This window comes from Scyliorhinus canicula, chromosome 13, assembly GCF_902713615.1.
Source record: "Scyliorhinus canicula chromosome 13, sScyCan1.1, whole genome shotgun sequence".
Taxonomy (NCBI): domain Eukaryota; kingdom Metazoa; phylum Chordata; class Chondrichthyes; order Carcharhiniformes; family Scyliorhinidae; genus Scyliorhinus; species Scyliorhinus canicula.
The window spans coordinates 60,836,067-60,858,540 of NC_052158.1; the positions used below are offsets into that span (position 1 = coordinate 60,836,067).

The 22,474-nt window shown below is 45.7% G+C and overlaps 1 protein-coding gene across 1 annotated transcript in view; it reads left to right on the forward strand.

The window, feature by feature from the left end:
* Positions 1–22,474, forward strand: part of crocc2 (ciliary rootlet coiled-coil, rootletin family member 2) — a 328,062-nt gene that overhangs the window by 252,380 nt on the left and 53,208 nt on the right. The window contains exons 32-33 of the mRNA XM_038817133.1: positions 582–731; positions 3,167–3,367. Of these exons, the coding sequence (XP_038673061.1) occupies positions 582–731; positions 3,167–3,367 (351 nt within the window). The remainder of the gene's footprint in view (positions 1–581; positions 732–3,166; positions 3,368–22,474) is intronic.

Consider the following 22,474-nt stretch of genomic DNA (forward strand, 5'->3'; position numbering starts at 1 on the left):
GGCTGATAAAATCAGATTAGCGGCACTGGAATTTTCTGCTCAGGTTCCCTCAAGAGAAACCATAAATATGTCCGCCTCCAGAACCTGACTCAGTAATGGGCAAGGCAGCTGGTATTTACCTGCCACTGCAGATTGAACAGACTGGAGCCCTTTCCTGGAAGGGAAAGAAGGCCGAGTGGGAGGCCTTTAAAATTATGAATGAGTTGGATTGGATAGACCTAAAGAAAATGTTTTCCACTGTGGGGCAGTTCTAGGAGTATAAATATTAGACAGCCGTTAAAGGCCAAATGGAGAGTTCAGGAGAAACCTTTGACCCAGGGAGCGGTTAAAATGCAGGCCTCACCACCTCAAAGAATGGCTGAGGTGAATAGCATTTAATGGGAAACTAGATGAACACATAAGGAGAAGGGAAGGTATCCTGATTGGATTTGAAGTAAGGTGAGAGCATTAACACCAGCGTTAGACTAGCTGTGTTGAATGGCCTATGTATATATTATGCTAACCGTGTCATTTTCAGTGCAGGTACTTCACCTGTCTTCTGAGAGCATAGCTTATTTGTTGGTGTTTTCTTTTTGCCACAGGAGCGGCTGGACACCATCCGCCAGGGGTTCTCGGACACAAAGAAGAAGAACCATGCTTTGGTGGAACGTGTGCAGTTGATGCAGAATGCACAGGCAGATCTGGAGCTGAGGCGTTTGGAGTTGGAAGGTCAGAACCGGCAACTGCAGGAGGTAGGCACCAGAAACTGGGAGGCATTATCATGCCGCAGTTCGGGTTTGGGGATTTCAAGGTTCAGCCGGCAGGACAGGCCTATGTTGATAAATCAAACAGCAACAACATAATCACTTTCCAGAACAATCTCTGGATTTATTCCAGTTCTATTGAACTCCTTCCCTGAAGATGCTCACTGAAACTGGGGAGGGTCTGATTGCACAGGCATGTCTAGTTACTTGCATTGTTTGGGTAGCTTTCATGGCCTAGAAGGTATGGCCGACAGGCTAATCGTGTTTGACAAACCTACTAGAGCATTTTGATGATATAACTAGCAGAATAGATAAGGGTGAACCAGTGGATGTGGTGTATTTAGATTTTCAGAAAGCTTTCCATGAAGTCCCACAGAAGAGGTTATATGAAAAGTTAATGCACATGAAATAGGGAGAAATACATTGGCATGGATTGAGAATTCATTTGAAGACTGGAAACAGAGAGTGGGAATAAATAAGCCTTTTTTCGGAGTGTCAGGTGGTGACTAGTAGGGTCCTGCAGGGATCAGTGACAGGGCCCCAGCTATTCACAATATCTGTCAATGATTTGGCTGCGGGAACCAAAAGTGGCATGTTCAAGTTTACGGTTGACACAAAGTTTGTTGGGAATGTGAGGGGAGTGGCTTTGTCCCCTTCCCCCTGCTGAACTTTTTTAAACTCCTCACGCAGCACTAGCAAACCCACCCATAAGGATGTTGGTCCTATTCTGATTCAGATGCAGACTGTCCTGCATTTACAAGCCCCGCCTTCCCCAGAAACGGTCCCAGTGATCCAGGAATCGTAAGCCCACCCTCCTGCACCAACACTTGAGCCACACAGTCATCTGCTCTATTCTCTTATTTCTGTACTCGCAAGCAGGTGGCACTGAAAGTAAAGAGATTTCAACTTTTGAGGTCCTGCTTTTTAATCTGTTGCCTAGCTCCCTGAATTCTTCATACATACCCTCATCCTTCATTCTACCTAAATCATTGGTATCAATGTGCACCATGATGTCTGACACCACTCTCCCCCTTTAGGATGCCCTGCAGCCATTCAGTGACACCCCTGACCCTGGCCTCAGGGAAGCAAAACAACATTCTGGAGTCACATCTGCGGCAGCTGAAATACCTGTTTGTTCCCCGAACTATTGAATCCCCCACCACTTTTGCTCCTCTTCCCTTCTTCTTGCGGTCCTGAGATGAATGTCGTTAAATGGGCCTTTTTTTGGAGTGGCAGGTGGTGACTAGTAGGGTCCTGCAGGGATCAGTGATAGGGCCCCAGCTATTCACAATATATGTCAATCATTTGGCTGAGGGAACCAAAAGTGACATGTATTTGGTGGTATTCCTTGACAAATAAATGTTGTTTACGATATTGGGATAAGCTCCTTGCTCCTCTTTGAATAGTTATATTTGGAGGTGGGAGGGTAGAATTTCAACAGCATTTGGATCAATCTTCTTTGGTAACTTAAACAGAAGATTCACAGAAAGTCTCAAGGAATGTCTTAAGCGATCATTTACGCCATGATTTCACTCCCTCAGTACTGCATTGATGTGTTTCCCCAATTTACATTCTCAGGTCCCTGGAGTGGGGCTTCAAATGCAGAACCTTTTTGATGCGAGAGCGGCATCGCCGATCAAAGCTGGCAGTGCAAAGGAATTGGGAGCCCTTCCCCCATTTAACCCACTAAATCATTGGTGATTTAGGTGAGGCGGAGATCTGAAGCTGAGGGCTGGGTTGTAGAGATGACCACATGTTCCTTACCCTCATCCACACCATTATCCCATGAAGATGGAAGGTTTTCCTTAGCTGGGCAGACAGGAGCAACCTGAGGTTACCTGGTTGAGTACTGCCAAATGGGAAGGGGGACACATGGCTATAAACCTGACATTTACTACCATACTGCCAACTCCTCCTGCAGTCTGAATGTGGTTCTTGGGATGGACTATGGTAGATCAATGAGACCACTCCTGATGTTTCCTGCATTTGTACGTACACCATCACTACAGAGTTACATCAATGTTGTATTCCTGTTTTCCAAGCCTTGAAATATTCCCACCATGTTCCCGTGGTACTCACTCTCTTATGTTCCTGTGGTATTCATCCAATATTTTCCTGCAGTATTTATTCCTGCATGTTCTCATTTTTAATCATTCCAAAATGCAATATTCAATCTCTGGGTATCTCCACAAATTCAAATCGGAACAAAAAAACATAGTTCAATGCGAAATGATAAGGACTGGGAGGTTCGATGTCAATCCATTGTCTCTCCTAGTGCAAAGACATCTATCCAAAAATAGTGTGTTGAAGAAAGATAGTTACTGCTTCCAGTCCTGGTTAAACTCTACTTACGGTTTGAAGAATGTGGATCAGAGACAGGGCAGTAATATTAGTTGCTTTAACCATCTTACCTCTACCCCCAGGTATTGCATCAGCGGCACGAGTGTGAGGAGGGCGTGCTGAAACAGATCGAGAAACTTCAACAGGAAAAGCACATCTACCAGGAGCGCGTGACCAACTTGCAGAGAGCTGTCGCCCAGTTGGAGAACGAGAAACGAGAACTTCAACGTTGCAAAGTCCGCCTCGAGAAGGACCGGTCTGCTCTGAAGAAAACTCTGGATAAGGTAAGGGGTTCACCAATGTTAAGACAGGCTGTGAAATACAGCCCAGGCAACAGTCATTGATCTGCACTTGGAGACTGGTAAGAGCCATCATTGCTGGAGACCAGTTGACGTCAGGTACCTTCCCAATATCTGTAAGCTAAACCCCTTCATGTGTTGTTGTGTCAGTAAGAAAACAAAAACCAGAACGTATATCTGTGACCCATTTTTGGACTGGTATTGGCTTCAAAAAGGAATTTAAGGTGGAACCTCTTTCTACTGAACTGACAGGGGTGGACCAGCCACTCTTTTCTCCTTCATTGTGACACCTCAGAGTATATTTACACCTCCACTGCCTGGGCTGAGCAATAAAACGTAAACATAAAATCCCTCAAATGTAAAAGGAGGCCATTTGGCCCATCATGTTTGCACCAAACCTCCAAATGGGCACCCTACCTAGGCCCACCACCACCCACTCTCCCCCCCCCCCCCAACCCCGTAGCACCATCCCCGTAACCCCACACTATGGGGCAAATGATCATGGCCAATCCAGCTAACCCACACATTCCATAGCGGAACGGTGGAACAGTGGTTAGCATTGCTGCCCACAAAACCTCCGGTGACGGCGATGTGCTGAGCAGTCGCCCATCAGGGGACTCTCCTCCAGAATATAATCAAATAGACACTTTTAGATGAATTCAGCCCGAAAATTAGGACTCACTCTACCCTCAAGTAGTAAAGGGGGGGAAGGGCAGCACGGTGGCGTAGTGAGTAGCACTGCTACCTCACGGTGCCGAGGTCCCAGGTTCGATCCCGGCTCTGTCTGTGTGGAGTTTGCATATTCTCCCCTTGTTTGCGTGGGTTTCGCCCCCACAACCCAAAAAAGATGTGCAGGATTGGTGGATTGGCCATGCTAAATTGCCCCCTAATTGGAAAAAAATTGGGTACTCTAAATTTAAAAAATAAATAAATAATTAAAGGAGAATAGATATAACATACCAGCGAATGGGAGCTGGAGGGGCCGCGGAGAAGGTGGAAGCAGAGAAAACGGTCAAGAGCAACGTGTGAGCGAGTTTGCAGACCGGTGAAGCAAGGCATCCCCGGCCACCCTGGAGAGAGGGAGACCAACAACTCAAACAACGGGCCGTGCCCAACGCCCCACATGGGAGGTTGGACATCGACCTCTTGGCCGACAAGGCCGTCTGCCAAATAACATCACAGGCCATAGGCAAGTACATTACTAACAACCAGAATGGGGAAATTTCACCTTCCACGTGCTGGGAGGCACTGAAGGCGAGGGGAGAGAGTATAGCCTACAAGACACGTAGAGATAGGGAAGAGACGGTGGCTAGGCAACCACTGATCGACTCCATCCTGGAGGTTGACAGAAGATGCTCCGAGGCCCCGACTGTAGAGCTTCTGGCGGAGAGGAAAAAGCTACAAATGGACTTTAACTATCATCCACCAGGAAGGCAGTGCACCAACACCGCCAGACACGGGGGACCTTTTATGAACATGGAGAGAAGACTAGCTCACCAGCTGCTCCTGTTGGCTCACCAGCTGAGAAAACAGGCAGCCATAACAGAGATAGTCCAGATATAGGACAGCAGAGGTGGACTGGTAGCCAAACCAAGAAAGGTTACCCAAGCACATGAGGCCTTCCACCGGGGACTGTACACCTCCGAGACCCCCACTTCCTGTTTAGATCCCTACCGATCTTTAGCCCCAAGGCCTTTTTCCAAAGAATAGATAAAATGATTATGCCGTTTGTGTGGTTGGGGGGGAAGAATCCAAAAATCCCCAAGGCAACACTGCAGAGGAGAAGAAGCATGGGAGGCTTGGCCCTTCCAAACTTGCAATGCTACCACTGGACAGCCACAGCCGAGAGGGTGAAGGGATGTGTAAGGGAACCAAGCACGGAATGGTTGAGAATGGTCCTCCTGCACGGGAACAACTTTCCGAGCCCTCGTCACGCACTGCTCCCATTCCCACCGGCAAAGCACGCATCCATCCCATCGAGTCTGCTTCACCAGTCAGTCATGGCTGATATTTATCTCATCTCCATTCTCCTGCCTTTTCCCCATTATTCTTGATCCTCTTTGGACTGTGGGGGGAAATCGGAGCACCCGAGAGAACGTGCAAACTCCACACAGATAGTCACCGGAATTGAACCGTGGTCCCTGGCACTGTGCCACTGTGCCACCCTTTTCAGAACACACTCAGTTTCCATTCCAATGGAGCATCCTACATCGGGTGGGTGAATCACCTGATTAAATCCCTACCCATGCACTGAAAATCAAACTTTACCCCTTTATTTGGAGATGGAATTGAAGGGTTGCCAGCCCAGAAAGAACTTAGGCATGGAAGACCAATCTATCCTCTCCCATTTGTTGGTATGTAGACAAACAGGGGCTGGTTTAGCACACTAGGGGCTGGTTTAGCACACTGGGCTAAATTGCTGGCTTTTAAAGCAGACCAAGGCAGGCCAGCAGCACAGTTCAATTCCCGTACCAGCCTCCCCGAACAGTGGAATGTGGAGACTAGGGGCTTTTCACAGAAACTTAATTGAAGCCTACTTGTGACAATAAGCGATTTTCATTTTTCACTTGCACAGTACAAGATTCAACGATCAGAAAATAAAATAAAAACTACTAAGTCTATTTTTGGTAGTGTTGGGTGAGGGTGAGATGTTGACAGGAGAATAAGAAAACGCTACTGTTTTTCTGCACAAGCAGTGTTTTATGTCCAACATATAGTTCAACATTGTGTTTAAAAGATGAGACACCTGACAGTGCGGCCCACTCTCAGCACTGTACTGGCATTTCAGCTAGCTATATGTTCAAGGTCTAAATTGGCACATCAATGCCTTCAACCTTCTGACTGGCACTCATGTGAGCTCCACAAGTTCAGATTTGCTGTGAAATCAAGGTTGCTTTTCATATGTACACCAGCTGAATATGTACACCACTAACATAACATGGGGCCAACATGGGCCTATTTTTGGCAGCCTGTTTTCATTTAGAACAGTCAGTGTAAAGTTCACTCCTCACAAAAAGCTTGGTGGTCCAGTGAAGCGACGTCAGATTTTGATGGGCCCCCATCTAAAAAAAGAAGTGCAGAAACATTGTGAGTTGAAAGGGAGCAGCATCATAGTGTCAAGGAAATATGTGTGCAGTAACCAAAGCAGCAACGAGGTCAGATATCAGAAGCAATTGACATGCAACTGACTAATAATAAATAAACTGCTTCCAGCCCCTCCAAGACTGTGGTTGAAAATACCTTTAAAAATCATGCTTAAATGAGCACCGCTCAAGTTTGCTGGGCAGGAGCAGGAAATTGATGGTAGCAGAGCAGGCAAAGGTAAAGTAATATTTGGCAGTCATGACTAGGTCATCTAAATGCTACTTTGCACTTATTTATGAGGCATGTTTCTGGTCGACTAAACTACAATCTTCCTGAAATTCAAAATGGGCATGCAGCAGTGATCAGTCGAAATAGCACCCTGCCTAGGCCTACTCCTCCTGAGCCCGAACATTAATCAAGGCCAATCCACCTAACCTGCGTATCTTTGGACTGTGGGAGGAAACCGGAGCACCTGGAGGAAACCCACCCAAATACGGGGAGAAAGTGCAAACTCCACACAGGCAGTCACCCAAGGCCAGAATTGAACCCTGGTGCCTGGTGCTGTGAGACAGCAGTGCTAACCACTGTGCCACCATTCTGCCCAAAAGACTGGCACGTGAGAGGAAGCTGCACAATACCTGCTTGGGAGTCACAGGCTCTCGTATTATGTTCTCCCAGGCCTACAATACAGAAGAGCGTGTCCGTCAATATGCAGCCCTTACATTGCACTGCCTCTATAAAAACTCCTCCCATGCATCCCCATAGCATGTCATCTCTGTTTTTCCAATGCCACCCTTCTCATCCAAATAAATGTGTGTCATGTCGGTTGGCATATGAGAACCTCTTAAACAAAATTGCTTCATACTGATGCTGTTTCTATCTCTACTGTATGTTGTACAACCAAGCTCTATGTGACTAGCATTCAATGCTATTTCTCTCCACCAACAATACATTTTTATTGATGATCAAGAAGGATTAGCAGATCAATGATGTGCAGGTAATGAAGGTAAACTCTGTATATTACCTGCTCGGAGCAGGTATTTGGTTCCAAACCATGGTGCATTGCTGCTATGAGATCATCCATCTTTGTTTTTCCTACATTTCTCAAGGTCAGCAGGGTCCTGGAGGTTGGATTGTCTTGTGTGTTTATTGTTTCCCAAGCCTCCAGTATCAAGCTTTTCTGGAAGGGTGCGGTATCATATTGTTATTCTGTCCCTTGTCATCAAAATGACTCTTGCCAGCCCTGGATATCTCGTATGTTTTACATATATCACAAAATGGTTGGATGCCATTAAAATGATTTTTTTTTTTGCACAAGTAAAATCAAATTGCCATGTATTTTGTAAACCATGTCAGGGCAACAACCAGGAGAAAGGAAGAGACAGGAAAGAATAGGGAAAAGGGTGTTTTTTGCAATTGATACATTTAGAAGCCAGAGTGATGTAAGCCAGGAAGCAAGATAGTCACAGATGAGGTGTAAAAGAAGCAACAGCAAGACAAAGAGAGGCAACCAGCCTCAGGAAACAGCTCAGTTAGAGATCAAGTGCTGAAGGCAAAAGCCAGTGTGTGTAAGAGATCATTTTCTTCAGTGAACCAAAGACCATTCCCATGTCCTGGTCATCGGCCAAATGGTGTAATAGTCACTGGAAATGGAGGGGGGTCTCAGTAGAGTTGGTGGAGAGAAATAGCATTGAATGCTAGTCACATAGAGCTTTGTTGTACAACATACAGTAGAGATAGAAACAGCATCAGTAGAGTTTAGAATTACGGGGGAAATAAATAGGTTTCCAGTCTTTGAGGGACTAAGTGATTACAGTTAACGTACCGAAGTATAGGATTGTATTTTGTGGTGCTCAATTATCCTTAAATAAATACTTTTTATTGTTTAATGAAATAAAGATTTGAGTTCTCACTGATTCCACAGATGTTTCTCACTAATATCCCCCAAAATAATAAACAACCCAAAACCAGTGTTTCAGTTTGGGACACTCTCACACATTATAGGGTGGATTCTCCATTGCCCGATCATACGGCGAATGGAGCATTGGCTGAAAAACGAGGTTGCTGCTGGGTGCTAATCCTGTTCCGATGCTCTGGTCCCCCACTGGTGGTGGAAGTGAGCTACACACCCTGCGCCGGCAGGAGGATGCAAATCAGTAATTTGTACCCATTTATATCTGAATAACGGGCTGAAAGCCCGAGTCTCCATACCCCCTCCCCCTCCCATTATGCATCAACACCCACATCTGGAAATCCACCCAGTGGGACTTGGTGCAAGTTTTTCCTAGTGTGATCCTGACTCGGTGGACCCCACGTTGTGTCAATGGGGTCTGTGCATAACTGAGGTGCCCTCCCAAAGTTTATCTGAAGGCATCCTACCCCTCACAATGAAAATCTTGTCTCCTCCCACCCCCAATCAGATGCCATCATAAAACATCCCCATCAGAGACCCCATGAGAGACCACTGCCTGAAGGCATAAGTAGCCATGATGTGGAGATGCCGGCGTTGGACTGGGGTGAGCACAGAAGCACCTGAAGAAGGAGCCGTGCTCCGAAAGCTCGTGTTTGAAACAAACCTGTTGGACTTTAACCTGGTGTTGTAAGACTTCTTACTGAAGGCATAAGAGCATTCAAGACAGTAGAATGAAAGCTCACTGCTTTGCACTTACCCTTTCTTAACATCCGCTGCCTCAGACAAAAGTGTTTAAAGAGCAGCTGTTACCGGTGTCAGAGGCTTCCGCGAAAGGGCTCAAAGGGCTTCAAATCCTTGACAGCCTTTGAAATACAAATCTACCATTCAATTTTACACAGCAATACATTGCATTAGCCAAAGTTTGATAGTTTTATTACTCCAGAGGAAGTGCTTGGTTAAATATTGATCTATCTTTTCCTCAATCTTGAATGCATCTCAGGTAACCTGTCTTGATGCTAATGACAACGCTTTATAAACATTCTTGTTGTGATTGACAGTTCCGCACCACTTCAAAAGCAGCTAATTGCTTTCTGCTAATAGCTTCCTTTGGATAACCGCATTATTCGCCCCACAATATAAAGTGACTGAGAGTGGTTCCATAGTCACAGTGCCCTACGATCTGTCTTAACTTGGTAATATAGGTTGCAATAGATTCCCCAGGGGCTCTCCTGGTCGAATAAAACTTAAATCGCTGCAAAATTACTGATAGCTTTGGGTTGTAGTGTGTTTTCACCAATTCAGTTATCTCAGTGAATATCTTGGAGTCGGGCGTGTTTGGAGATGTGTATTAAATTGTAGGCCTGGGGCACACACGCATTCAGAAGGATGCCTTTCTCTTCCCTCCTTCCTCTATTTCTGAAAAAATTAGGCCTGAAAAAAGTTGCACAAACATTCAATGCATTGTGTACAGTTCTCCACAGAGGCATCAAAAGTATCTATCCATCCGAAAAAGGGCATATCTGCAAACACTCTTCCGTCTCTCAAATCAAACTGAAATTCAACGCGATTTACTACTCATGACCTTGGGACCATTTTTTTTTAAATCCTCGTCGCCAATGTAATATTTCCTGTTCACCAGTTAGGTAAATAACAACTGCAACATTTATTTACATATGATTACAATGCAGAGGCTTACAGCCTCGTGGCTGCGGGTCAGCTTTCAGGATCGAACTGATACAGAAACCCACGCTTTCCCAGGTGATTCCCCAACCCTCGCCCTTGATTGGGTACCCGGGTCATGTGACCCTCTCGGCAGTTCACCCCTTAACGGGGACAAACATCACAGAAGCATAAAATCGCTGGCTAAATCGCTGGCTTTGAAAGCAGACCAAGGCAGGCCAGCAGCACGGTTCAATTCCCGTACCAGCCTCCCCGAACAGGTGCCGGAATGTGGCGACTAGGGGCTTTTCACTGTAACTTCATTGAAGCCTACTTGTGACAATAAACGATTTTCATTTCAAATGCAGTTGGTCACCTAATGTTCCTGCTGAGCTCAGATCATGAACTGCACAGATTTGTGTGAAACTAATCACTTCTTGCTTCAAGTATGTTTTTATGGAGTGCTCTGTGCATTTTTGTGGAGATTAAATAGCTGAATAAATGGTGAAACGGGCTTGAGTGCAAAGGTTCACCAAGTGGCAGTTATTTATTGCCAGTTTACAGAATTTTGACACAAACAGAACGCTTCTTGGCAAGTGGGCTCTGTTTATTAGAATTCAAGCTGCAAAAAACCGAGGGCCTGAATCAGCATATGTGCATCACAAGTGTTCATTTTGACCAGCAGCTAAAACCTGATTTGTGTGTGGGCTGATCAGTCACTTTCCCATTGCGGCCCATTTCTTGGTCTGATCTTTAATGATGGCACCGTGCCTGGCGCCTCCTCAGGGCCCACCCTGCTTTGTTTAGAGAATGAGAAGTCCATTAGGACCCCTCATCACAAAAAGGAATCATGCTTTGAAACAAATCACAGCAAAAACCCACTTCAGCATATCCTCGTTCTCTCTACCCCCTCATAGCTCCAGCAGTCGTTGGTTGAAGGACCGACATGTGCAGCTCAGCAACCGCTTGGTAAAATGCTTCAGGATTATCGAAGTTCACAGTGTGTTTAATTGCTGCACTTTTATATTGTGAGAGAAAGTTTTGCCTATATTAAGTCAGGATATCCCAAAGATGATTTACAGCCAGTAAGGTAGTCACTGTCATAATGTAGGAAACACTAGTCAATTTGAGTACAGAAAGTACCCCCACACACACAGCAGTGAGATAAATGAGCATATAATCACAGATAATCAGTTGGAGTGATGCTGGTTAACATTGACCAGGACACCAGTCAGAGCTCCCCTGCTCTTTGACTAATACCGTAGGATATTTTCTGTCCAGAGGGAATACAGGACTTCAGTTTGATGTCTCATCTAAAGTATAACACCTCCAGCAGGACAGCACTCCCTCGGAGCTATATTGTAGCCTAGATTTTGCCTCTGGAGTGGGACTTGAACCCATGACCTTCTGACTCCAAGGAAAAGGTGGGGGAACCTGAACCACGGCTGGCAGACACATTGTGGGCTGTGCGAGATTCCAGCCAGTAGTTATTTGAGATGTGTCATAACCACACTGTTTTTTTTATATATATAAGAACATAAACATGCCTTCACTGGCATTCATAGCTGGGTTATTGAAAGGATCTCAAAGCAACTTAACACTTCAGTACCATCTAGACCTTAAACTGACCAGGGCATTTCTTCAATAAAATGTACGCAAACAAGTGCCAGAGATGGACTGGAAGATAAAATAAATGACAATTATTTGCAGTTATTTCACTTGTTGCTTGTCAGTTTGGCACTGGAGGTTCTTGAACCTATGACCAATAGCTAAATGATGCTCCCAACTGACACCTCGAAGTAACTATTTTTTTGCACCACACCACTTAATGTCTCTTACACTTTGGTAAAAGTAAGAAGTCTTACAACACCAGGTTAAAGTCCAACAGTTTTGTTTCCAATCACTAGCTTTCAGAGCACTGCTCCTTCCTCAGGTGAATCAGCTGGATTCACCTAAGGAAGGAGCAGTGCTCCAAAAGCTAGTGATTGGAAAAAGCCTGTTGGATATTAACCTAGTGTTGAAAGACTTCTTACTGTGCTCACCCAGGTCCAATGCCGGAATCTCCACACTTTGGTTAGATTCCACCCTCAGGCAACATCTAATGAGGTTGAAGTGCCCACCTTATCTAGTCTACTCTTATACCTCAGCCCTCTGATGTTATGGTGTATTTATGAACTTTCTCCAGCACTGAAGGATTCCCTTTGTGGATTAGTGACTGTAGTGATCTGTAAATCTGTACATATATCTGCACATACACCAGGGACAGATGTAACAGTCACAGCACCACTAGAGGGTAGCATCAGAGACGGGTATAAAGGGTGGAGCCCAAAGTAGGATCCACCTCTTTCAGAAGCACAGGGCTAGTGAGCAGCAGCAGACAGAGACAGCTCAGCTTAGGCAGTTTACCTTAGTTTCACTGGTCATACCTCTTGACTGTTTTACATCCAGTTGAGCTCTGGAAGCAGAATGAACCCTTTGACTAAAGAGTTTGTGTTAACTGTAAGTCTACAGTCTTCATTCAGACTTAGAGAATAACATAGTGACCAGATTAGTGACCAGTGGGCAGCACGCTAGCACAAGTGATTAGCACTGTGGCTTCACAATGCCAGGGTCCCAGGTTCGATTGTCTGCTGGGTCACTGTCTGTGCGGAGTTTGCACGTTCTCCCCGTGTCTGCATGGGTTTCCTCCGGGTGCTCCGGTTTCCTCCCACAGTCCAAAGATGTGCAGGTTAGGTGGATTGGCCATGGTAAATTGCCCTGAGTGACCAAAAGAGGTTAGGAGGGGTTATTGGGTTACGGGGATAGGGCTTAAGTGGGTTGGTGCAGACTCGATGGGCCGAATGGCCTCCTTCTGCACTGTATGTTCTATGTTCTATTAGAACCAGACACACTACTGACGACGTGATCTGGCCAGAGCATTAAAAATCCACTAAGCTGTGAGAAGGATGAAAAGAGGCTGCAAAGGGAAGTGAACTGAGCCACTCATTTGGAGAAGAATGTGTCTGATGAGGTATCATGTGGGGAAGTGCGAAAGTATCCTCTTTGGTAGGAAGAATGCAAAACAGAATATTTTTTAAATGTGAGAGACGAAAAAATGTTGGGATTCTGGGAGATACGGGTATTGTATACAAGACACATAAAGTTACCGTACAGCTTCAACAAGAAATTAAGGAAGCAAATGGTATGTTACCCTTTATTACAAGGGGGTTGCAATACCGAAAGAGTCTTGCTGCAATCATATTGACCTTAAGTAAGGTCTTGCTGCCATAAGTCTTGCTGCAATCATATAGACCTTTGGTGATACTGGAGTTTTCGGCCTCATTACCTAAGGAAGTATATATTTGGCTTGGAGGGAGTGCAAGAAGGCTTCACTGGATTGATTCCTGGGGTGACAGAGCTGACTGTGGGGAGAGATTGAGTAGTATGGGCCCCACTGCAGAAGAATGAAGGGTGATCTCTTTGAAACATTCAAGTTCTTAAGAGAGCTTCACAGGGTGGATGTTGAGAGGCAATTTCCCTGCTTGAGGGTCCAGAACACGGGGCACAGAATCAAGATCAGGAGTCGACCATTTAGCACTAACGGAAGAGAAAGTTCCTTATTCAGAATGTTGTAAAGCCTTCGGATTTCTCTGCCCCAAAGGACAATGGATGTTCAGTCAATCAGTGTATTGAAGGCTGGGATTGGTAGGTTTCTGGGCACTAGGGAATCACGGGATGTGGGAATTGTGCAGGAAAGTGGAGACATGATCTTATTGAATAGTGGAAGAGACTCAGTGGAGTATATCACCCATCCCTGCCCAATTTCGTATGTCCTTGTAAAGATGTCTCAACATCTGGCACTGGTTTTGTCACCAAGAGAAGAGATAGCTGTATACATTCCCTCCACACAACTAATAAAACATGAATGGTCCAATCAAACGAAGCAAAACGCTAATTAACACAAGGGGGAAATTCAGCGCTGCACCAACATCATTGATTTTCCAGGGGTATCTGGCATCATAGGCTGATACCTGAGGATCTGCTAGGGATTCTTCAATGATATCAATTAGTGGGTCACACAGGTTGTAATCCAGAGTGCTGCCTGCCCATGATGCCATCCAAACGGGACCTTTGGATGTTTGGTGTCTGGCAATTGTTGTCAGATGCTTTACTTTGTATTTTCACCTTCTTCGCGTCATTTGTTTGCTGCCTTCATACTTCACGTCATTCCTTTTGCCCGACCTTTGTCCCTTTGTCTTTTTCCTCTTCTTTGTTGCCCTTTTCAACTTGGTGCCATCTTGATCTTTTAAGTCCTGACCCTTCACCAGACTTTCCCCATTGGAACAAAGAACTACTTCCATTTCAGAAATTGAAATATTAACCCAACAGAAATTTTATGGAGCACGATTTATTTAATAGGCAAAGTCCAATCATCTCATTGTTGATCTGACTCCATTTATTCAAGACTCCTGGCAGCAGTAAACAGTTATTGTAAAGTGCACAGAAAAGGAAATTCCATGAAATGTCTCCCTGACCTCAGGAAGCATTCAGGTAAAAACAAAAAAGGTAAGTCAATATTGGTATTGATTTATAACTGACATTTTGTCCGACCTTGGCTGTTGCGTTTCACAGATAGTCTTAACTGAGCAGAACGGGAATATCGTTCCTGGAGTCAAAATCACCAGAGTCCAGTTTTTCATAGTTTTTTTACTGCATTTATTCACAAAGCATTTCATGTTGCTGTGTGCCTAAAAATAAAACTTTCTTCAACAATACCTAGAAGTGTATCACTCTTTATATGGGCTCCAGTTTGTAAATATGTGCAGCGTATGCCTGGGAATCTATAAATATCTGCAGCAGTTGGCTTTGGCATGCAAATTTTTTGTAATTGCTCCTTTGGGAGAATGCTTATATTTTCTCAAGGGGTCCTCTGGGCATTTGTTACAGCAGTTCCTTCAAGTGCAATGATGTTTGCAAGAGTCCCCAGCAGCATGCAAATATTTGTAGGATTCCTTTGGGAACCTGTCTGTGACTGCAGGAGGTCCCCTAAGTGATTCAGTAAGGTTCAGTACACAGAAATGTTTGATAATCCCTGGACTCTGATGATGACTGCTCTGAGGAGAATTCAATCACCTGGTACTGACTTATTGTTCTCGCCTTTAATTTTGTTGTTAGCAAGACAATTCTCCAGTTCCTTCGCGGGATACGATAGAAAGAGCAAACTTTTAGATAAAAGCAAATCACTGCGGATGCTGGAATCTGAAACAAAAACAGAAAATACAGGACAATCTCAGCAGGTCAGACAGCAAACTTTTAGATAGAGCAAACCTTTAGATAGAGCCACACTGCATCTTTGAGGGCCTTTCCGAAAGTTTCACATCTGCTTTAAAGTTGAGTTGCTATTCTTATGCAGACAAATGCAGCAGTCACAACAAAGTCCCACAGAAGAAAAGGTATACAAACGATCAGTTCATCTGTTAATGTAGATTAAGGAGCAATATTGGCAGATGCTCATCTCACAGTACTATGGGTTCTCTTGTGTTCACCCACACACACAGAGGGGACCTCAGTCTGACAAGTCATTCCGAGCATGGCACCAGTGACAATGCAGCACTGCCTCAGTACTGTATTGGAACATTAACCTGGGTGTTATGCTCCAGTCCTGAAATGGGGCTTGCATTTACATCCTGTTAATTGTTCTTGATGGGAAGTTGTTGTATGAACCTGTGACCAAACACATTCCTCTGAACATTTGCTGTATAGATCCTAATTTTTGCCTACTTTTCCAGCTTTTTTATCGCAGGATAATTCACCATTGTTATTAGGTGTAACCCTTGAATTTTAATTCATTGGTTAAAGCAGGTGCTTTACGTGAACACATTCTAATATCCGCAGGCAATTGCAGCGATTACTTCCAGCATTATGTGGGCCAAATTGTCCATCAGATCCAAAACAAAATGTGGGTTTCTGTAAGTCTTGTTTCAAGAATAAGGGGCAGCATGGTGGCATAGTGGTTAGCACTGCTGCCTCACAGCACCAGGGACCTGTGTTTAATTCCGGCCTTGAGTCACTGTCTGTGTGGAGTTTGCACATTCTCCCCATGTCTGCGTGGGTGGGTTTCCTTTGGGTGCTCCAGTTTCATCCCACAGTCTAAAGATCAGCAGGTTAGGTGGATTGGCCATGCTAAATAGCAGCTCAGTGTCCAAAGAAAGATGTGTAGGTTCGGTAAAGGGGTTATTGGTATAGGGCAGGGGAGTGAGCTTGGGTGGAGTACTCTTTCAGAGGGTCTGTGTAAACTCGATGGGCTGAATGGCCTCCTTCTGCACTGTAGGGATTCTATGAAAGCACCTGCATCAATAACTTCCGACCTCCACTGTTAAATCGTCAGACTGCAAGGGTGAGAAAATGTCAATGAGTCAATTCCCAATCAGCAATCTCAGTTTAATTGTCTGACCCAGAGGGATTACTCAGAAAAAAGTGGTCAATAAAAATTCTTAACCAGAAATGGCTTCCTGTGTAGATTGAAACTAAATCCAACTTCACTCAAAAAGGCACACAATTCAAAAGGCTACAAGTATTGGCAGCAAAGCCAAATGTGCAGTAATATTAACCACTAAATATTTAAGGCGATTAATAATGAACCACTCCCTTCCCTTGTATGGATAGATTCTGATAAACAGTGCCAGTTTGCCAGGAAAAGTTATGCTGTAATGAGAATTTATAAACTGAGTCTGATCGCAAATCTTTTCTGGCAAGAGAACCTTTAATCGTTTGTACAGCAATTCAGTCCTCCCAAAGCGAACAGAAAACATCGAACAAAAGGCATATTGTGCACAGAAATAATGAGATTAATAAAATAAATTGCTAGCTTTAAATTAAGCCTGGCAATGGATTCACAAGGATTTAGTATTGAAATGAGGTCAATACGGGGAATATCTAGGTGGCAAAATTTGATTAGTCCCTAAAACGGGTTTGGGAGTTGCCATGCATGAATATCCCACGCTTATTCCTTCCAATGCAAGAAGCGTACATTTCGTGCTGCCTTCTCATATAAATGGCTGTCGCACTCAGCCAGTGCTAAGCACGCTGTTGAATGGTGGCAGGGGCTGCAAACGAATGGAAGGCAACCATGAGTTCAAGCGTTACTTAAAGGCAGCCTGTACCTCTTCAAGGGGAGCTCTATTTTAACTGGAGCAGGTGCCGAAAGTCATTGTTAAAGTAAATGTGTTCTGGGAAAGGCACAAGAATGGCACAACCTGGCAGAGAGTGGGCACAAAGTCTTCCAGTGCTCAGAACTTTCAGAAGACCAGCCAGCATGGTACAAAGGGATCTGCGTGCCATCTACAAGGCACAAGTCAGGAGTGTAATGGAATACTCTCCACTTCTCTGGATGAGTGCAGGTCCAACAATACTCAAGAAGTTCGACACATCCAGGACAAAGCAGTCCGCTTGATTGCTACCCCTTCCATAAACATTAAATCCTTACACCATGACGAACAGTGGTAGCAGTGGGTAACATGTACAAGATGCACTGCAGGAACTCACCAAGGTTCCTTAGGCAGAACCTGCCAAACCCACGTTCACTACCATCTAGAAGGACAAGAGCAGCAGAAACCTGGGAACACCATCACTTGGAAGTTCCCCTCCAACTCGCTCACCATCCTGTCTTGGAATTATATCACCGTTCCTTCACTGTCACTGGGTCAAAACCCTGGATTTCCCTTTCTAACAGCACTATGGTTGTACCTACCTACAGCTCAGGAGCTGCAGCGGTTCAAGAAGGCAGCTCACCACCACCTTTTGAAGGGCCACTAGGGATGGGCAATAAATGTTGGCCGAGCCAGCAATGCCCACATCTCTTAAATTAACTTTTTAAAAAACCATTGAACCCCTCGAATCTGCTCCACCAATCAGTACGATCATGGCTCATCTTCTACCTTAACACCAGTTCCCACATTCTGTGGCAGATCAAAAATAAAACCATTTTGCAATCTTAAATATACTCAACAATGGAGTAGCCACAATCCCCTGGCCCTCATGCCACTCCACCAGTGCCATTGCTGTGGCTTGCCACAGAGCCAGTCCAGACTGCCGCTGCCCTTGCTGGGATGGTGCAGTCTGAAGCCAGGCTGCTTGTCGCTGCCAAGTGAGGCAGTCTGTCATCTACCTTACTGAATGTCAACAGCCTCCATTAACCACGCTGCAGCCACTGGGTCGCTCTGCTTTAGGACAAGCAAAGGCACCCAGAAAACAAGCACTGAGGGAATGCTCAAGGCTGATGTGTTGATCTTCTTATGCTATCGGGCCTAGTTTGAATTACTAATTTGGTTTGGGATGTTTGGTGGCACGGTAGCACAGTGGTTAGCACTGTTGCTTCACAGCTCCAGGGTCCCACGTTCGATTCCCGGATTGGGTCACTGTCTGTGTGCTGTCTGCACATTTTCCCCGTGTCTGCGAGGATTTCCTCTGGGTGCTCGGGTTTCCTCCCATAAGTCCTGAAAGACACGCTGTTAGGTAATTTGGACATTATGAATTCTCCCTCTGTGAACCCGAGCAGGCGCCGGAATGTGGCGACTAGGGGCTTTTTACAGTAACTTCATTACAGCGCTAATGTAAGCCCACTTGTGACAATAAATTGAGTTGTTCACAGTCAGTCCGGCCAGAAAGGGAGTACGTCAGTTGTCTCCTCTCCCTCCTCCTTCCCACTCTCCCCCTGGTTGATCATTCTCCCCCTGGTGGTAAGGCCTGTGGCCTCATGATGGTGAGGTTGTGTAGCTGACCACCATGAATCCAATCATGTGCTCTGCCAGGACTCCTTCAGAATGGAAGGCAGTGGAAATATTGTTTAAACGCCCCAGTGGTCTGCTCTGTTTCATTTTGTATGGCAGTATGGCTTGTGTGGTACATATGCTGCCTAGACGAACATGGGTTTCACTCTGTAGTCAAGAGTCTTGCTGTCAAAGGATATCCCCAATCAGGGCTCAGCAATATGTTGGAGATGTATTACTCTGTAGGGTTTAGGTAAGGCCACATTAGGAGTGTCGTGCCCAGTAGCCATCCCTGATTTGTCACTGTGACAAGAAGTGCAGATGGTAGTGGGCTGTCAGGACACCAGACATTGTCTTGAATAGGTTCCACTGCATATGGTCACACAGCAGCTGGACGCGAAAGGAGGGGAATCCCATTCAGATTTGATACATCTCAGAGTTGACATGTAGCTTCTGCAAGGTCAGTGGCCCCAGCCCATGGGGAGCCATGTGCTTACTCCCTCTGCTTCTTTCTGAGAAGAGTAAATGAAACTTACTCAGTTCTCTTGGAGCACAAAGCCTCAATGAACTGTCTTATGCAACAGTGGGCAGTTAACTGGGAAATGTCACCAGCTTCAGCCTGGAAGGAGCCTGATATGCAAAGGTTCAAGGTCACCATTAACCTTCCCATTGACTGGCCATGTTGTCTTCTCTCTGTTCTGTGCCGCCCTATATAGTGGATTTCCTTAGTGAATCAGAGATGCCTGACACATCGTTCCTCGCTCAGGGTGAGATGAGAGAATTTTTCCCTTTATGATCCATTGAGAGCCTTTTTTCCCCCACCTGTTCCTCCCTCTTCTAGTGGTTTGTCCCTGCTCTGCCTCACCCCATGTGAGTGGCTGAGGCAGAATCCTTGGAGTCAGAACAAAGCCCTGCAAGATGAGCCACACCATTCCCTGGAGACTTCAGCAACTTTAAGCAACTCTGGCAGCCACTGAACATTTCTACAATTGCAGCAAGAACCAGAGGAATTCAATCAGCAACTAATCTGAAAGTTAATGATCCCTTTAAAAGTGCTGCTGGGGGTCCTTCCTGCTGCTGGAGCTGCACTCGGCTGTGTATGATTAAGAGAGGGCATCGCCTGGAGTGTTCAGCTCCAGAATGGCAGCACCGGCATCAAATTAATGTCAAATGCTGTTTGATGTCACAATCTGCCTCTTCTCTTTGGTGATTAGTGGCATCTGCTTCATTGCAAGAGGTCTGGTGAATAAGACAGATCAGCTGAGAGTAAAACACCTGGAAGGATGATACAGCAGCTATTATTGAAACGTGGCTTAAAGAAGGATAGGAATGGCAGCTCCACAGTCAGAGCTGTGGGGAGGGACGATATTCTAGAAGGAGCATCATATGCATTGAACAAAACAAGAACAATCTCATTGTTGGGAACATCAAACAGCCAGAGGGGGATGGAAAAGCAAATATTTAGGAAAATTGCTGAGAAGAGCAGAAACAAAGAACAATACAGCACAGGGACAGGCCCTTCGGCCCTCTAAGCCTGTACCGGTCATGATGTCAACATTTGCCAAAAACCTCAGCACTTCGTAGTGCCGATATACCCATCCTATCCATGTATTTGTCCCCTGGCAGCATGTTCCAGATACTCTCTACCCTCTGCGTAAAAAAACCTGCCTCGCACATCTCCTCTAATCTTTACCCCGCGGACCTTAAACCTATGCCCCCTGATGACTGGGAAAGTGTGCCTCTCCATCCACTCTATACATGCCCCTCATAATCTTGTAGACCTCTATCAGGTCACCCCTCAACCTCCGTCGTTCGAATGAAAACAGTCCAAGTCAATTCAGCCTCTCCTCATAGCTAACACCCTCCATCCAGGCAACATCCTGGTAAACCTCCTCTGCATCCTCCCCAAAGCCTCCACATCCTTCTGGTAGTGTGGCGACCAGAATTGTGCGCAATATTCCAAGTCCGGCCTTACCAAGGTTCTGTGCAACTGTAGCATGATTGCTAGTTCTTATACTTGATGCCCTGTCCAATGATGGCAAGCATTCCGTATGCTTTCTTGACTACCTTGTCCACTTGTGTTGCTACTTTCAAAGATCTGTGGCCATGCATGCCCAGATCTCTCTGGCTTTCTATATTCCTAAGAATTTTGCCATTTACGGTGTATTTCCCCTCTGTGTTAGCCCTGCCAAAATGCAATAACTCACATTTGTCTGGATTGAACTCCATTTGCCATTTCTCTGCCCAAGTCTCCAACCTATCTGTGTCCTGTTGTATCTTCTGACAATCCTCAACACTATCTGCCATTCTATAAAACTTGGTGTCACCCGCGAACTTAATCAGACCGGCTACATTTTCCTCCAAACCGTTTAGGCATACTACTGTACAAACAACAGAGGCCCAAGCACAGATCCCTGTGGTACCCCACTCGTCACAACCTTCCAATCAGAAAAACTGTTACCCTTTGCCTTCTGTGACCGAGCCAGTTCTGTATCCACCTTGCCACAGAATAGTAATAAAGGAAGTTTCAACCAGCCTTATATTAACTGGGATAACTTTCATGGAAATGGTAGCAAAGATGAAGAATTCATTTGCATTCATTAGAACTTTTTTTTAGCCAATACCTAGCAAGCCCAATAATAGACGATTCTCAGGCTGGTTTGCGCCAGGCACTTACCCCGCTCTGTCGGGTGAATATCATGAGAGGTCCGAAACGTGTTTTGGGCCAGATGCCAAACAGTGCTAGATGCTGCCGCCCCGCTCCACCCGATGTATTGAAATCCTAATTTAAATATGCTGGGACTTTGAGGCCGGATTCTCCAGGCTACCAGTATTCTCCCACAAGCCAGCGCAACGGGAAGCCGACGGGATCACTACCGGTTCCATCCTGGCACTGCCAAGGGGTGGGGCCTGAAAGAGGCAGGGTCAGAAAGAGGCAGGGTCAGAAAGAGGCAGGGCATGAAGGGAGGGTTGGAATGAAGGGGTGTCATTTGGTGATCCCATAGTGTGTTATCGCTCACTGGGGGGGCTTGCGATTGGGGAGGGGGACCCATTGGGAGAGCCTCGATGCCAGTGATCCTTGGTGGGAGTGGGGTGGTGGAAAGAGGGGATTGATGCTGGCAAGGATGGTGATGGGAGGTTCACACTGAAGCCCCGATGCCGACAATAGTGGTGGACAGGAGGCCTTTATTGTCACTTTGAAAAGGATGCCCCGATCTCTGTGAAGCCAGACTTGCCAGTGTCTCTCCCCTCTCACCCCTCTCAATGCAAAACTCCCCCCACCTCCAAAAAAAAATCCGTCTGAGTGGATTGTGATCTGGACCATGCCAGCCCACCCAGAAGGACTGGCATGACATTTCCCCCCCAGATACCACACTTACAAAGTTTTTGGTAGAATTTCACCCAGAAGAGGCAGCTCTGGATTTAGTCTCGGGGAGTAAGTCTGGACAGGTGGGTTATCTCTGAGGGAGCATTTTTGTGGTGGTGAGCACTGTTTTAATAAACTGAGATGTGATTTGGCAAAAAGGGACTGGAAACGGCAACATGAAGGTGAATCAGTGTCAGAGCAGTGGGAGGCAGTCAAGGAGGAGATGGAGAGAGTTCAGAACAAATATATCCCCACAAAGAAAAAGGGTGTGTCTCACAGATCCCTGGACATCAAAGAGCAGACAGAAAGAGCAAAGACAGCTT